This window comes from Micropterus dolomieu, linkage group LG13, assembly GCF_021292245.1.
Source record: "Micropterus dolomieu isolate WLL.071019.BEF.003 ecotype Adirondacks linkage group LG13, ASM2129224v1, whole genome shotgun sequence".
Classification (NCBI taxonomy): Eukaryota; Metazoa; Chordata; class Actinopteri; order Centrarchiformes; family Centrarchidae; genus Micropterus; species Micropterus dolomieu.
The window spans coordinates 14,095,278-14,108,955 of NC_060162.1; the positions used below are offsets into that span (position 1 = coordinate 14,095,278).

Here is a 13,678-nt window from a genome sequence, read left to right on the forward strand (position 1 = left end):
ATTGTTTTTACTCAATAGAATTTACTCTCTACAAGGTGATGTATTCTTTTAAAGGAACAAAAGTTTAATTTTGACCTCTGCTCCTCCAACTCACATACAGCAAAACAAAATCTGACACACATCCTATGAGACGATGACACTGTTAAGTACCTTGAGTTTTCATGAACTATGTACGGATAGCCAACCGATATAATCCAAGTATTAAAATAACCTCGATATATCAGTTGTGCTCTTATTGGCCATACCACTTTCACCACCACAGTTCATCCGGTGTTATACAATATGTAATTTGTCAGTACTGTTTTATTTCACAATAAACAAACATTTTTCAGATGTACTGTAATACATGATCTAAAAACCTTGAAGACCTAAGTTTCCATACATGTATTCTTTTCTGTTTCTTCATTATTCAACAAGACACACCACACTGACACGTACTGAAAATGACAGAACATTTATTGCATACAACACACAGTATCAAGTGGAAAGTGTATCACTATACATTTGTAAAACTTAACGACAGCTGCTCTTGTGATTTCTGAATGTTGCAGAATTTACCCAAGAAAGAATTTACCCAAGAAGTTACCCATCATATCCATTAGCATTGAACAGTTTTTTAGATAAAATATACTTAGAGCTATTCAACTGCACAATAGACTAGACTCAGATAGGTGGTCAGTCCATGACACAGCTGATTGATGGGTTCTTGGTTTTGTGAGGTCACAGTTAGGATTTGTGCTCTTTAACCCTCCTGTTCCAACAGCTTCTGTTGTGTCAACATTACAATCTCCTCCATCACTTCGGGTTTCAAGATGTCCTTGACCTACAGAGTCAGCATAAAGCGGACAATTTTAGATCAGTTACACCGGACAATATTTACATACCACAGGCTTTTTAAACAAAATGTAACAAACAATCACCACTAAAAATGAACAAGCAGAATGACGCATAATGCCGATTTATGATCACATTTGTGAATGCTGTAAACATTATTTTATTACCAAGACAAACCAAGAACACAGACTTAGTCGTAGCTTAGGAGAAGACTGTTTAGTAACCCATTAAAAAACTGGGTTTAACTACAGTTATTAGCAAGAGAGAAAATGTTGCAAACGTATGTCTAGTTCAACAATTGACCAAAACTAAGTATGTCCATGTTTTGTGTGCCACGCAGATGTGTAAACAACAATATGGCGATAGCATATGAGCTAACATGCAGATATTATATAATCACAATATTTACAAGAAGCATTAGTGATTAGGTCATCAGTTCCCCCATGAAATCAACCATGCCTGATTCAAAATTGAGAACTGTAATCAATTGTTGCTGAAGATTTCCAATATGGCCACCAGATGGCACAAAATGGGAAAGTCCACTTTTTTTATTTCAATATATTGTCATTGCTTTACATTTGTAAGACAGTGGGTCTCATTCCAAAACAATCACACACTGAAATAAGTGTCACAAATGTGCGTAAAACTGTATCAAATTGCTTCCTACCTGGTGTTGAACTGAAGATTCGTAGCAATAGAGAACGCTGGTGTCATATAAAAGGACCTTGTGTGCAGCCAAAGCCAGTAGGCAGTTTCTCAACCGTGAAATCACCTCTCGGTCGGACAGACTAACCGGCTGAAAGGATAGAGACGGGAGATGCACAAACAAATATGTTCAACATATACACAGATATACCATCTGGATGCAGTAAAATGTATCTGTGTTTCTCTTCTTTGCAGATTATTGTACATATATTGTACTGTAAGAGTACGTAAAAAGAAGACTAGGTGAATTTCTAAAACAATTTGTGCTCATCAGTATTTTAATAATATTTCTATTCCCACCTCCAAACTGGTGCATTTATAACTTCTTAATTTAAATCCAAATGTGTATTCATCAATATAATGCTCTTTCTCACCTCCAGGCTGGTGTAGAAGCCCCCAGCTTCCTCCTCCTGTTGTTCTGGTGTGGGATACAACCAGACAAAGCCATTATTCCCAAGGATTATGGATGCGCCACACGGCAGGTTGTGGAAATGTGTTTTCTGCCTCTTGATCAGAGAAGGAGAGAGCTGTACCAGCACTCCTTGACCCAACTGATGGTCAGACAAAGTGGAAACCAGATATTAGATCATATTAGGATAGAAGAAAATGTATTACTGCTGTATTTTTTAGTTAAACAATGAAAGCTACATTTTTTGTAACACAAGAATGTAATGGTACATATCAAGGTCAAGTCACTATGGCACTCAGTCTGTGATATACATAGGATATGATTAATTACACTGATTTAAGCCTTGCTTTAAATGTAAAGAGCTTTCCATTTCTATTATTCCCTACATTAATTTGACTATATCCATTTGTTTAGCCTCTATACTTTTAGTGAATACAAAGGAGCCAGCAATGAAAGGTGAAAGTCACTAAGTTAGTCTCCCATCTGGCACTGATGTTATTTTTACATTCATTACCGTTTCCAACAAAGACTGTAACTAACCAATGAATCACTTCATTAATAGTAACTACTAAAAGTTTTTTTTGCTTTTTTATTCATGTGTACTCAATTATGTATTAGTTGCTAGACTAGTGGCATTGTTGAGTGTGTGGTTACATCACCCAAAATGTGCATATTTAGGATATTATGTGATCATGTATGTTGGCATAACTCACTTTTCCATACTTTAAACTACGAGTGTGAAGTGATAGGGCTCCATCTGAGAAGACAGACTGCACCTCTGCCTAAAAAAACACAAGCAACAAGAACATTATAAGTGAGTATAATAAGACGGAGCAGCCAATGAAAGGTTTTAATAAACTGTGAGTTACACTGATGAGATCGCCTTCCTGAAGGTATTCTCTCATGGTGAGCTCATCTTCTGCTGATCGTCTCCTCTAAAAGAGAAAATCATATAAAATATTTTAAACAATAAATTAAATAAAGTTGGTCCTTAACAATCTTCCCCATCCAAACCCATCTCCCTGTCTTTTAGGTTAACGCTAGTTCAGCTAACAGTGTAAAGACATCGGCCTTGTAATCAAATTTTCTAGCATCTCACCAGCTCTCCTCCAGGCAGATTGACAGAAGACAACAAGAGGACAGAGTCCAGCCGGGAATTGGTCTCCACCTTCCACCGTTTCTGTTGGACCTACCACAAAAAACACACATATCAAAAATCAAATATCTTGCTACCCACAATGACACCAGCTTGCAGTAACCATACATTTTTAGGCTACTTTTAAAATGTCAGACATCACATATGAGATGTTCCTGGCAGGGCCTTACCTCTGTGATTCTGCCAACCACCACATCTCCAACCTCGCCGTTGAACCTGCAATTCAAGATCATACAACAAAATTATAAAGGCATAACTTCTGCAAAAGCATCAGCACAATACAACAATAAAAATTACTGCACACACTGGCAAAAATATCCCAATCTATTTAATCTCAATCACAATCCACAATATTTTTTCTCAATTTTGAAATGCCCTCTAGACTTTACGACTTTAATTTCTCCCGCTACCTTGCACCAGTCAATTGAGTACCACTAGGCCCACTTCAGTTTTTTACTGTGAATGTTAAAGAACCTCAATTTAATCACTTACCTGGTCTTGAGTGGTCTGACACAGATCAGCTTGTCTACTCTCTGCACCTCTCCAGCGACTGAAGCCGTCAGCTTATCTTCATCAACATAGGTACCATGACCCCTGGGGAGACCGCAAATGATGTATAGCAATGATGAGTAATACATTTGGCAAAACAGAAATGTGGTAAAGAAAAGGCTGGGTTAACTATGACCTCCGGATAGTTCTCATAGAGGACACAGACACAATTTTAAAGGATTCAATTCTAATTGTGTTCCTGTTCTGAGTCCCTATCACAATTTAACTTACATCAGATATTGTATTGTCAGCCTGAGAAGATGGGAGGATTTACACTGACCACTGTTTGTGATGTCTGGCTCACCAGACTGTTTGTCTGGAAAGTACAGGCTGGGCATAATGTTTAAATCGTCATAAACTGGTAAAATGCTAAACCAACATTATTATGATCAGAGTACAACCAGATGAGCTTGAACCTTTTTAGGGAAATAAGTGCAGGCTACCATAAACATCGGTGCTTCTGATGATGGTCATTGGTGGTTCATGGTTCTTATGGTAGATTTTCCCCAAGTGATTTATTGATTTTTTTTTTTTTACTGGCAGTCATGTTTGGCCTAGCTTTTCTGAATCAGCTTTAAAACCAAGGTATCGCTACAAGAATCGATTATCATGCTCCTTTTATTTGATTTCCCTCCATGATAACATGGTGTGTGTGCCCACATCCCCCAGACAGTAACCGATCACACGACCGGTGAACCAGCCAGCACCTACCTCATGAAGCCAGTGTCTGAAGTGATAACATCGCCGGGGACGACCAGATCTTTTCGGTCAAATGCAGAAACTGATAGCGACACTGGTTTCCGAATAGTTGGTAATCTCATGTCAGCAGCCATGCTTCTTCTTTTGCTTCTTCTTCTTCTGTTTCTTGTAGTTGGTAAACAACTGCACGCGTTTTACCGCCACCTATAGTACGAGTCAGAATGTTGTGTCTACCTGACGTTAGTATTAAAACAGTTTAACAAAGTGTCAGCGAGTGGTGGTGTGTGTGCCCATACAAAACATATATATACACATCTACGAACATATTTGAGATTCAGATATTTGTTTCATATATGTATTTACAGTTATATGTTCTTACATGCAGCATAATATTAGTAACTTAGAAGGTGCATACAATAGATTCCATTATTTATTTTATATGGAAAACCTTAAGTGTGAATATGTCGCAGATATATTTGTCTTGCACATTTATAATGTAAGGTATAATATAAATATATATGCATTTTAGATCTATGTTTAAAATAAGCGTTTCAATATATAGCCAATTATTTAATTCAAAAGTGTGCAGGCCTAATTATTAATATGTTCGTGCATTATACTTTTATGCAAAACAGTTTTTTTTTAAAGCACACTATGAACTGTTTCCACGGGTCACTTTTAGAATTTAATTAAAATGTTTGGTCAAACATACAGATTTATTTGTCTTTATTGTATTTTTTCTTTCAATAAAGCCATAAAAATATTCATATAAAATAGACGAGGCATTAAAATTCAATAAAAAGAGGTGCTTCTCATTTGTCCAGCCTAGTAATACAATTCGGTATTAGTTTATAGTGAAAATTAATAAAATGTTAATATTTTGTATGCCAAATTCAGCATTTATTTTCAATAGCTTCCCTGTGATCTGTCCCAGTGTCTCATTTTCAAAGTTCTTCAGCTTGCTGAAGTGAAGTAAGGAAGATGAGAGGGGAAGAAACATTAAACAACATTAGTAGTTGTAGAGGGATGGAATAAAATAGTGATGCCTATTAATGTTTAAATTTTAGTTGGTAAAATTATCCTGCAAACGTTAAGAGGAGTGGTGTCATTGCAATTACTCAAATACCCAAAATGTTTAAAATGTCACAGTGGAACTGGATGTTTTTTAAATGTTGTTCTTCAACCCTGTGAATGAACCCTATACTCAACTGTCCTGGCACAGAACACTGAACTGCTCTGTAGCTGTGGCTGTGATCACGTCAAACTACATTCCTCTGTGTTGATAAAGTAATAATTTGTTGTTGTGTTGTACAAACCCTGAGCCAGAGCTTGATCAGTCTGAGGGCCACACTGATGATGAGATAAGTAAAATGTTTTGATTCCCGTGCATGGTTAATTTACACCGCCAGATGTCAGTGCCGAGCCATGTTGCTTTCTGCGCAGCCGCGTTTTAATCACGGTTTCACATAACGGAGAGGGGACGTCAGATGTCAACACGACGCAAACGTCTTCGTCGCAGCCAATCAGCTTTGAGTCGGTAGACTCTTGTAAAGATGGCGACGGCGAAGCAGCACAGAGGAGTGAAAACTGGACGCTTTACCGCTAATAAACACCGTTGGTCCCGACAGCAGAAGATCTGACACCGCTGCGGGAACGAAAGTTAACCGATCTATTTGTCAGCCGCAGTACGCTAGTTCGGCGCTGTACGGTGTCCCTGCTGGCCTGGTTGCTTTTGATTTCGGTTAGTGTCGTTGCCTTGGACAGCTCATTAGCTTCAAGTTGGAAAGCCAATGCTAGCCCAGAGCTAACGTTAGCTGTGTAGCTCCATCGGCTGCTGGGATCTTTCTGTGCGGCATTCATGGATTGATAGCCAGACCAGTGGACTCTGGACTGCATGCACCTATATTAAAGTTTTCATTTTTACGGAAACAATGCCCGTGACTCACTTGGATTAAAATACCTTCGGAGGAATAAGGGGCAAAGACCATCTGGCATTGCGACACTGTTTGGAGTGTCGAAGCGGAGTGAGTTTGCCGTCATGTATTTTCTCACCGGCTGGCCCCGGAGGCTGCTTTGTCCGCTGAGGAGTGAAGAGGAGCCCTTCCACATCCAGCCCAGCTCCCAGAGGTTTTACTTCGCAGTGCTGTCAGAGACACAGCTCAGCATCTGGTTTAGTCGGGTAAGCTAACCAGCTGCAGCTTCGGTTCAGTCACGCTCATGAGCTCAGCTGTCCCGACAAAAACAACGCGTGCGGTGCCCTGCTCACTTTAGCACGCTAGACAATATACGCGATTAACCCTGCTTCACCTACTACAGTCGCCATCATTTATTTGCAAACAAAATCTGCACTGCTGCGTAGCAATCTGGCTGCCTGTCCTTAATCTTAAATAAAAAGATAATTAATACGCATAATAAAGAGGGAGCGCAACAGTGGTGTCGTTAGTGATGAGCGACCTGAAGGTATTTACCTTAATGTGTTGACAAACGGTGCCACCTAAGTTACACACCTGTTACTGTAGATGACCGGTGACATTGTTACGCATCATAACAGTGTATATCCGCATACGTGTGCCATTCAGGATGCATCGCAATAAAATTAGTCAGTAAGTTGTATCTGAATGGCGTTTTACATGCGTTGTTCCTCCCTTTTCCTCCCTCATTCATGACAAAGGCTTGGTGGCTTTTCATCTCCTTCAGCCACAGCATCTGAAGTTCACCTGATGAATGCTTTATGCCAGGCAGCGGGGTGGCTTACTTTTCCTCCGCCAGGGGAAATGTATACTGGTACATTCAGTAGTTTCGGTGGTATTTGTTCACCCTGCCTTAAAGTTATTATCAGTATTATATTTCCTATTATTTTAAAAACAAATATTCACTGACCCCATGTTGTGGTATGTTTGTCAGGCAGCTGCTCAACGTTAATTCAAGATCTTGTTGTCTGCCGGAGTAAAATTATAAATGTAAACCATCATGTCAGCTCACAATTAGATACCTTTTATTTTCCATTGTTCTTCCACAACAGCACAATACAGAAGTTAAATGAAGGCCAGTGTGGACTTGCTCTCTTTTTGGATTTTATTTTACAATTTTTGTTGTGTAAGGTGATAGCTTTTATACAGGTAATACTGAGCCACTGCCTTTATCAGTAGGATTTAAGTCATTAACTTAGAAGAAGATATACTTTATTAATCCCGAAAGGGGAAACTAGCTTAAATGACTTCACAAAAAAGGGTTCTGTGCTGTGGGTTCCTTTGTCTTGAACCTTCTTTTAAGGGTATGTCATACATATGTCATCTGTGGCCGTGCATGCTGACCAGAACCATTGTGTGACCAGTAAGGTGACATTTAAGTTCAGACTTGGGAGGAAAATCTTCAGAAATTAATAGCAATACTGTAAGTCAGTGGTTTGTCCAAGAGAGAAATGCTTTATTGGCAGTATTTTTCTTGAGAGCAAAGCAAATACTATGTATTTCTCACAAAAGCCAGCTGTCTACTGAGAGGAGATGTAGGAGGAAGCAGTGGAGCAAATCATAAGTTGACACAACATTTTAAAAGTAGTGACTATAAACATGAACACTGTAATAAGTGGTGTTGAACAGTGCAGTACAGAAAATTATTTTGACATTTTGTAGGATATAGAATCTCAACCATGGCAGCTAGCACAGATGAGATCCTATTTTCACCAAAGATCTATTTATTTGCTACAAGATACTTTTAATTTTTAAAAGAAAATCTGCCAGTAGGCTATCATCTCATTGATTACCAAGGTCCTCCTGTACCTAGTCATGTCATAGTTCAACTTTAATTTTAGTGGAAATTAGGATTGCAGCTAACAATTATTTTCATTGTTGATTAATCTGTCGATTATATTCTTGATTAGTTGTTTGGTGTATAAAATGTCAAATTTTCCCACAGCCTAAGACAATATCCTCAAATATCTTTTTACTGTACATAGTTGGTTATCAGTTATTGCCGTACTGTTTTATTATGTTTTGTGAGGTGACCTTGAGTGTTCAGAAAGGTGCCTATAAATAAAATGTAGTATTATTATTATTGCTGTCTGAGAGGAGGGGGAAAAAACAGCAAAGATTCACATTTAAGAAGCTCAAATCAAATTTAAAAAAAAGACTCAAAATGATGAATCAATTATCCAAATAGTTGGCAATTAATTTTTACAATCAACAACTAGTCGTTGCTGCACTGTTTCAAATGCCAGCACCAGCAATTAATGCAGTAGATAAGTCCTATAAAACTCCCAACTATTGCCCTGTGCGGCAAGCACTGTGAACTGTATTCTTCTGTCCTCATTTGTTTGAATACATCAGATTTTGTGATGCTGAAATGTGGATGAGCTATTTCATTTGATATCCTGCAGTTGAGCGCACTGTTTATATTAGTCTGTGTTCCACACAGCTTGTGTATTATTGAGTTGTAGCAACAATGCACCAGGGTCACTGTTGTGTTTCCTGAGGCCCACACAGGATGTGACCATGTTTTCCCTCCCCTCTTTCTTAAGAATTTTGCCTGCTTGTGAGTATGAATGAGGCGGCCAGGAAAAGGATTATGTCAGGAATGTCGATTGGAGCAACTTCTTGTCTTTGACAACTTTCACATCTGTTGTATCCATTATGTCATTTTAGTTCATTATGTTGGCCAACTCTATACACAGAGATGTAGTGGAGGCTTTTGTTCAAGCTAAAACTTAAATGAATTTCTTATGCATATGGGAGTGGTGATGGTGCAGTGGATAAGAAACATGCCTTTGGTGTGAGAGACCTGGGTTCGAATCCATTGTGTGACACCAATGTGTCCCTGAGCAAGACACTTAACCCCTAGTTGCTCCAGAGGCGTGTGACCTCTGAGATAGATAGATAAATAAATAGCAATCTTAAGTTGCTTTGGATAAAAGCGTCAGCTAAATGGAAAAAATGTAATATTGCAGACTTGACCATATGTCAATATCAATATACAATCTGGTTTGTGATATTAAATTAGATATAGTGTGAGTAATGGGTCATTGCAATATCCATCATATGCTGAGCCTGACCGTATTACAGTTATGTGACACACATTTCTGAGTTCATTTGACTGTTGCAGCGGAGTGACATGATGAAAATAATTTATGCTAAAAAAGTGTCTTAAATACTAATGTAATGTGAAAATGCATCTTATCAAAGCATGATTTAGTGTATAAACATAGGCTAGATATTCTGTTCTGCTACATGTTTCCCTTCCTAAGGACTTTAGCATGTAGCTCAGGTTATTTGGTGAATCAAGGTAATTTCTGCCATTTCCCCTCTGAGATTTCTTGCGCCTGTTGCTCGCGGCCCTCCTTCTTGCCACCAGACTTATTCTCTTTAATCCCATCTATCCCCGACCTTGGCCTTTGCAGCCTGAGCCCAACTAGTTATTTTGAGGCACTATTACTTAAGCTGTGTAGCGCAGTAGCTTGGCCTTGTAGTTGTTCTGTTCTATCGCCCTGGCCCAGCTGCATGGGAGGGGAGAGATACTGCGCAGGATGTCAAAGAATAGAGGGATGAATGGAGTTTCTTGGTGTGGCTGCGCCATTATGCGATAGTAGCACTATAGTTGGCTCTGGGTGACTGAAAATTAGCTACATTGAATAGTTGTACACGCAGTTGTGTATGTAATCCTCTATGCTCCCCTGGGATTTCTTCAGTTACACCATGTGGTGGAGCATGGGAAGTGAAAATGCAGAGGAAATGCATGAGCTCAGTTACCTACCAACCATTTCAGTTTAAGCTCGGTTAAAATCATGTATACAGGTTATTTGAGATGTTGTCTCGCAAACTCAGGTCCTTAAATGCCAGTGCTACAGGGGTTTTGTCTGGTTTTTTTTTCTGTCACAGGTCTGCCTGTGAGTTATCAGTGGACATTACACCTGCCTGCCTGCAGGGCTGGGTAATGCAGTGAGTGACTTTTCCAAACTTGAACAGCATCTTGAAAAGTACAAAAATCTAAGTTATTGATAGATTGTACAGAATCCTGACATTTAATAATCCAAAATATTTTCCTGATTATTTCTCTTGCTCTTTATATTGAATGCAAATCAAGTTTGATATATTTGTATTTGTGTTGCAGTGACTGATCCAAATATACTTAGTAACTGTCAAGTCACTGACCAAGGAAGCCAAGACACACTTTGGTACAGTTAACTACTCATGCAGCTTCAGAGAAAGAGTTGACTGGTTTTGTAAAATGTAATCCATAAACTAACTAACTATGATCTAAATTAATTTTTGTACCAGAAGACCTGTGTGTGTCAATATTTTTCATTAGCTTTTGCCAATCAAGATGTTTTGGCAAATGATATGTTAGATATTTCTAGAGTGTATTGCCCAGTGTTGCTTCTCACCTTGAATTCTGATTTAGGGTTAAGCTTTTTCATGTATGTAAGATTAGGGCAACAATATCTACAGAGTTTTATCAGATGTATTGTAAATCTCAAATGAATGGTAAAAATAAAGACTTTAACCTCAATCATATGTAGCTCTATTGGGCTGCATCAATGTTGTTGAACTGTTTTATTAATAATAATAGTTATGTTTCCATCCCCAGTTCCCAAATGTAATCATACAGGCTCCCCCTAGTGTGATTTATTTCACCCCCTTTAATTTACAGAACAGCTAATGAGTTTGTTCTGATTGTAATCAGATGCTATTGTCTTCTTATGAGGAGAGAGGTTCCTCAGTTTCCCACAGAGCGAGCTTCACCAGTGCAAATATCGTTGGCATTATTAAGATTTAATGCCACGAAAGAGAATACTTAAAAACCTTCTCTCTCATTACCGTGACTGAGTACGTGATCTAATGTTGCATAGCTGGAATTACACAAGCTAGTTCTCTGCTTTTTTTAACCTAGCCATTCAGTGTAAATTGTCCTGGTTTTCCTGCAATGTCAAAGACTGTTGCTTGTCTAACTGAAAACAGAATTAGCTGTATTACTTTAAAAGATACAGAGCCACCATATACTTCTGAGGCTGCAGTTTCTGCTTTCTTTTTCCGTCCTATTTCTGTGTCTGGAAGGATGGAGGATCAACTGAATCAAAAAAGTTCACCAGAACTGTGGCACCACAAGCTAAAAAACATGTTTACCAGTCTCACTGGCATTGCTACTTGCTAAGAAATAAATTAGGGGTTGTACAACTCTTCTAGTAACATTTACAGTATGACTCTGTATTAATTCATCTTCAGTAATAATTTATGCTATTAAAGTTGCAAGTAAAACTATAAAGGTTTATTACATGAATGTACTATAAATTATCTGCAGGGGGTTTCCACTGGTTGTTGAATAATCCCAGTGACTCAAGAATTAGGCGTTGCCAGATGTTGAGGTTTCTGGTGTTCAGACAGTAACTCCATCACCAGTGCTCCTGTTCAACAGCTGTTTTAACACCTGCTGAGTTTACTCAATGATTCTCGTTTGACCGCAGATACACACACACACACACCATACTCGCTGTTCGGATGCCGTGTTAGGGGATTGGAATGAACTGGTAGTGATGATTCTTCTGTGATCCAGACAGATACCTGCCACAGTTGATTCAGGGGTAGAGGCAAATTAAGGGCAACAGCCTCAGGTGAAGTCTGTCTGTGTATGCCTGTTCATCTATCTGGCTGTGTTGCATGGTATACACAGGAGCCTGAACATGCTTTTGTTTGCTGGGCTGAGATATTTTTCAGATTAAATGACCCTCAAGGTAAGAATAGACAGTCAAAAACAACGTCAAATATCATAGCCATCTCGTTCTTTCGGAACAGAATTTGTCCTGATGTGAAATTTTGCCTTTTATTTTTTTGTTTCTTTTTTTTTAGCAAAAGAGCCAATAATCGAGGCAACGAGTGGCAACAAATCCCCTTCCAGCACACTAATTGAAAAATGCCGTTATCACTGCCAATGTTTAAAATGTAAATCAGCTGAATGGATTTTTTCATTAAGAGTAGTGTGTAGCTGTGTTTCTGTTGACTTACTTTTAGATTGCTCCAGTAGTCTCATTATTAAAGCAATTAAATGTGCAATAGCCTTCAGTTGTATTTTATGATTTTAGTTAAAATTATAGTGTAAGCGAGGGCCTAAAGAAAACTGTAGAATGCCCATTAAAATTTCCTAGAACCCAAGCTAATAATAGTCAATACAAGACATTGTTGTCCAATAGTCCAAAACCAAAGATTCGGTTTACTATGATGGTAATAATGAGGAAAAGTAGGAATTTATCACATCTGAAAACCTAGGACCAAAAATTAATTAAACGATTAATCGATTTATCAAAATAGTTGCTGATTCATTTTCCATCAACTAATTGCAGCCTTACGAGAAAACAAGTGATCTGTGATTTTTTTCTTCACAAAAACACTAGGGATTGTCGGATTTATAAATTTGTGCTTCAGCCATTCGGTCTTTTCTCACATGACCTGGATTATTAAGTTGCTGTCATAAATCACACTTACATTCAAAGGTAACTTTGTTATTTGTGGGTGAAATGTAGTATGTGACTTTCAGTAGTAGTGCATATTCTGTTGTAGAAGTTGCTGTGTTTTTGTTTTTGGTTGTCATACCATGTAGTCCGATGTCTGTGGCCTGCAGGATGTTTAACAGGCGCATTTTCTTTTCCATATCCCTCTTCCCTACCCACAGCCCAGTGTCTTGATAGTCAGCTATATCGAGTCTGCAAAGGCGGCGGCCCAGTTTGGTGTGTACCAGAAGGCAGAATGGAAACCAGACGACTCCATGATAGCTGTGGCGGTAAGTACACCACTCTGACATCTCATCTCATATTTACAGTTTGATTGATGCCTACTGGCCCATGTTTTGTATCATCATGCCTTGTTAGTACAAAACACTTAAAGGGAGAGTTTGCAGAAGAATTATTGATGTTTGAACTCTGCCAAACAAATACCTCCCTCCTTTCAGTGCTCACTCAGAAGCTCCTTCCCCCAAATTTCAAATCTCTGGGGTTTCTCCAGCCTTGAAACACCTCCGCCCTTTTCTGGTCACATAACTTTCTCCTGTGTTAATACTCTTCATACCCTTTCCTCTTTCTCGGCCATCTCTCCTTCTTCACAGTGCCTGGAGTCCAGCACATTCGTATGTGCAGGTGTATAGAACTCTCCCTTCCACTTCCATCACTCCTGTGCACCACTTGTTGCTGATTGGCTTTCATTTTCCGTTTACAGAGCCTGGGTCATGTAGGAAAACCAGATTTTTTTTTTCAGAGCAGACACAAACCAGAATGCTAGCAAACCGTGACAGGAAGGAAACATTTGCTGGATTTAACAAAACGTGTGTTGGATTACAATCACTTACTT

At 38.7% G+C, this 13,678-nt stretch overlaps 2 protein-coding genes across 3 annotated transcripts in view; one reads left to right on the forward strand and one right to left on the reverse strand.

Moving 5' to 3' along the window:
* Positions 1 to 438: 438 nt before the first annotated feature.
* On the reverse strand, positions 439 to 6,517 carry exosc2 (exosome component 2). Its single transcript, XM_046066605.1, has 10 exons — positions 6,405 to 6,517; positions 4,365 to 4,556; positions 3,597 to 3,698; positions 3,275 to 3,320; positions 3,048 to 3,137; positions 2,818 to 2,883; positions 2,662 to 2,730; positions 1,914 to 2,090; positions 1,502 to 1,630; positions 439 to 823 (listed from the first exon to the last, which is right to left on the reverse strand). The coding sequence occupies exons 2-10, from the start codon at positions 4,484 to 4,486 to the stop codon at positions 743 to 745; spliced, it is 882 nt and encodes a 293-aa protein (XP_045922561.1). The 5' UTR covers positions 4,487 to 4,556; positions 6,405 to 6,517; the 3' UTR covers positions 439 to 742.
* The window catches only part of ric1 (RIC1 homolog, RAB6A GEF complex partner 1), a 38,198-nt gene continuing 30,372 nt past the window's right edge, over positions 5,853 to 13,678 (forward strand). For both annotated transcript variants that reach the window (XM_046066603.1, XM_046066604.1), the window contains exons 1-2: positions 5,853 to 6,531; positions 13,008 to 13,115. In XM_046066603.1, the coding sequence (XP_045922559.1) occupies positions 6,391 to 6,531; positions 13,008 to 13,115 (249 nt within the window). In that variant the 5' untranslated portion in view covers positions 5,853 to 6,390. The remainder of the gene's footprint in view (positions 6,532 to 13,007; positions 13,116 to 13,678) is intronic.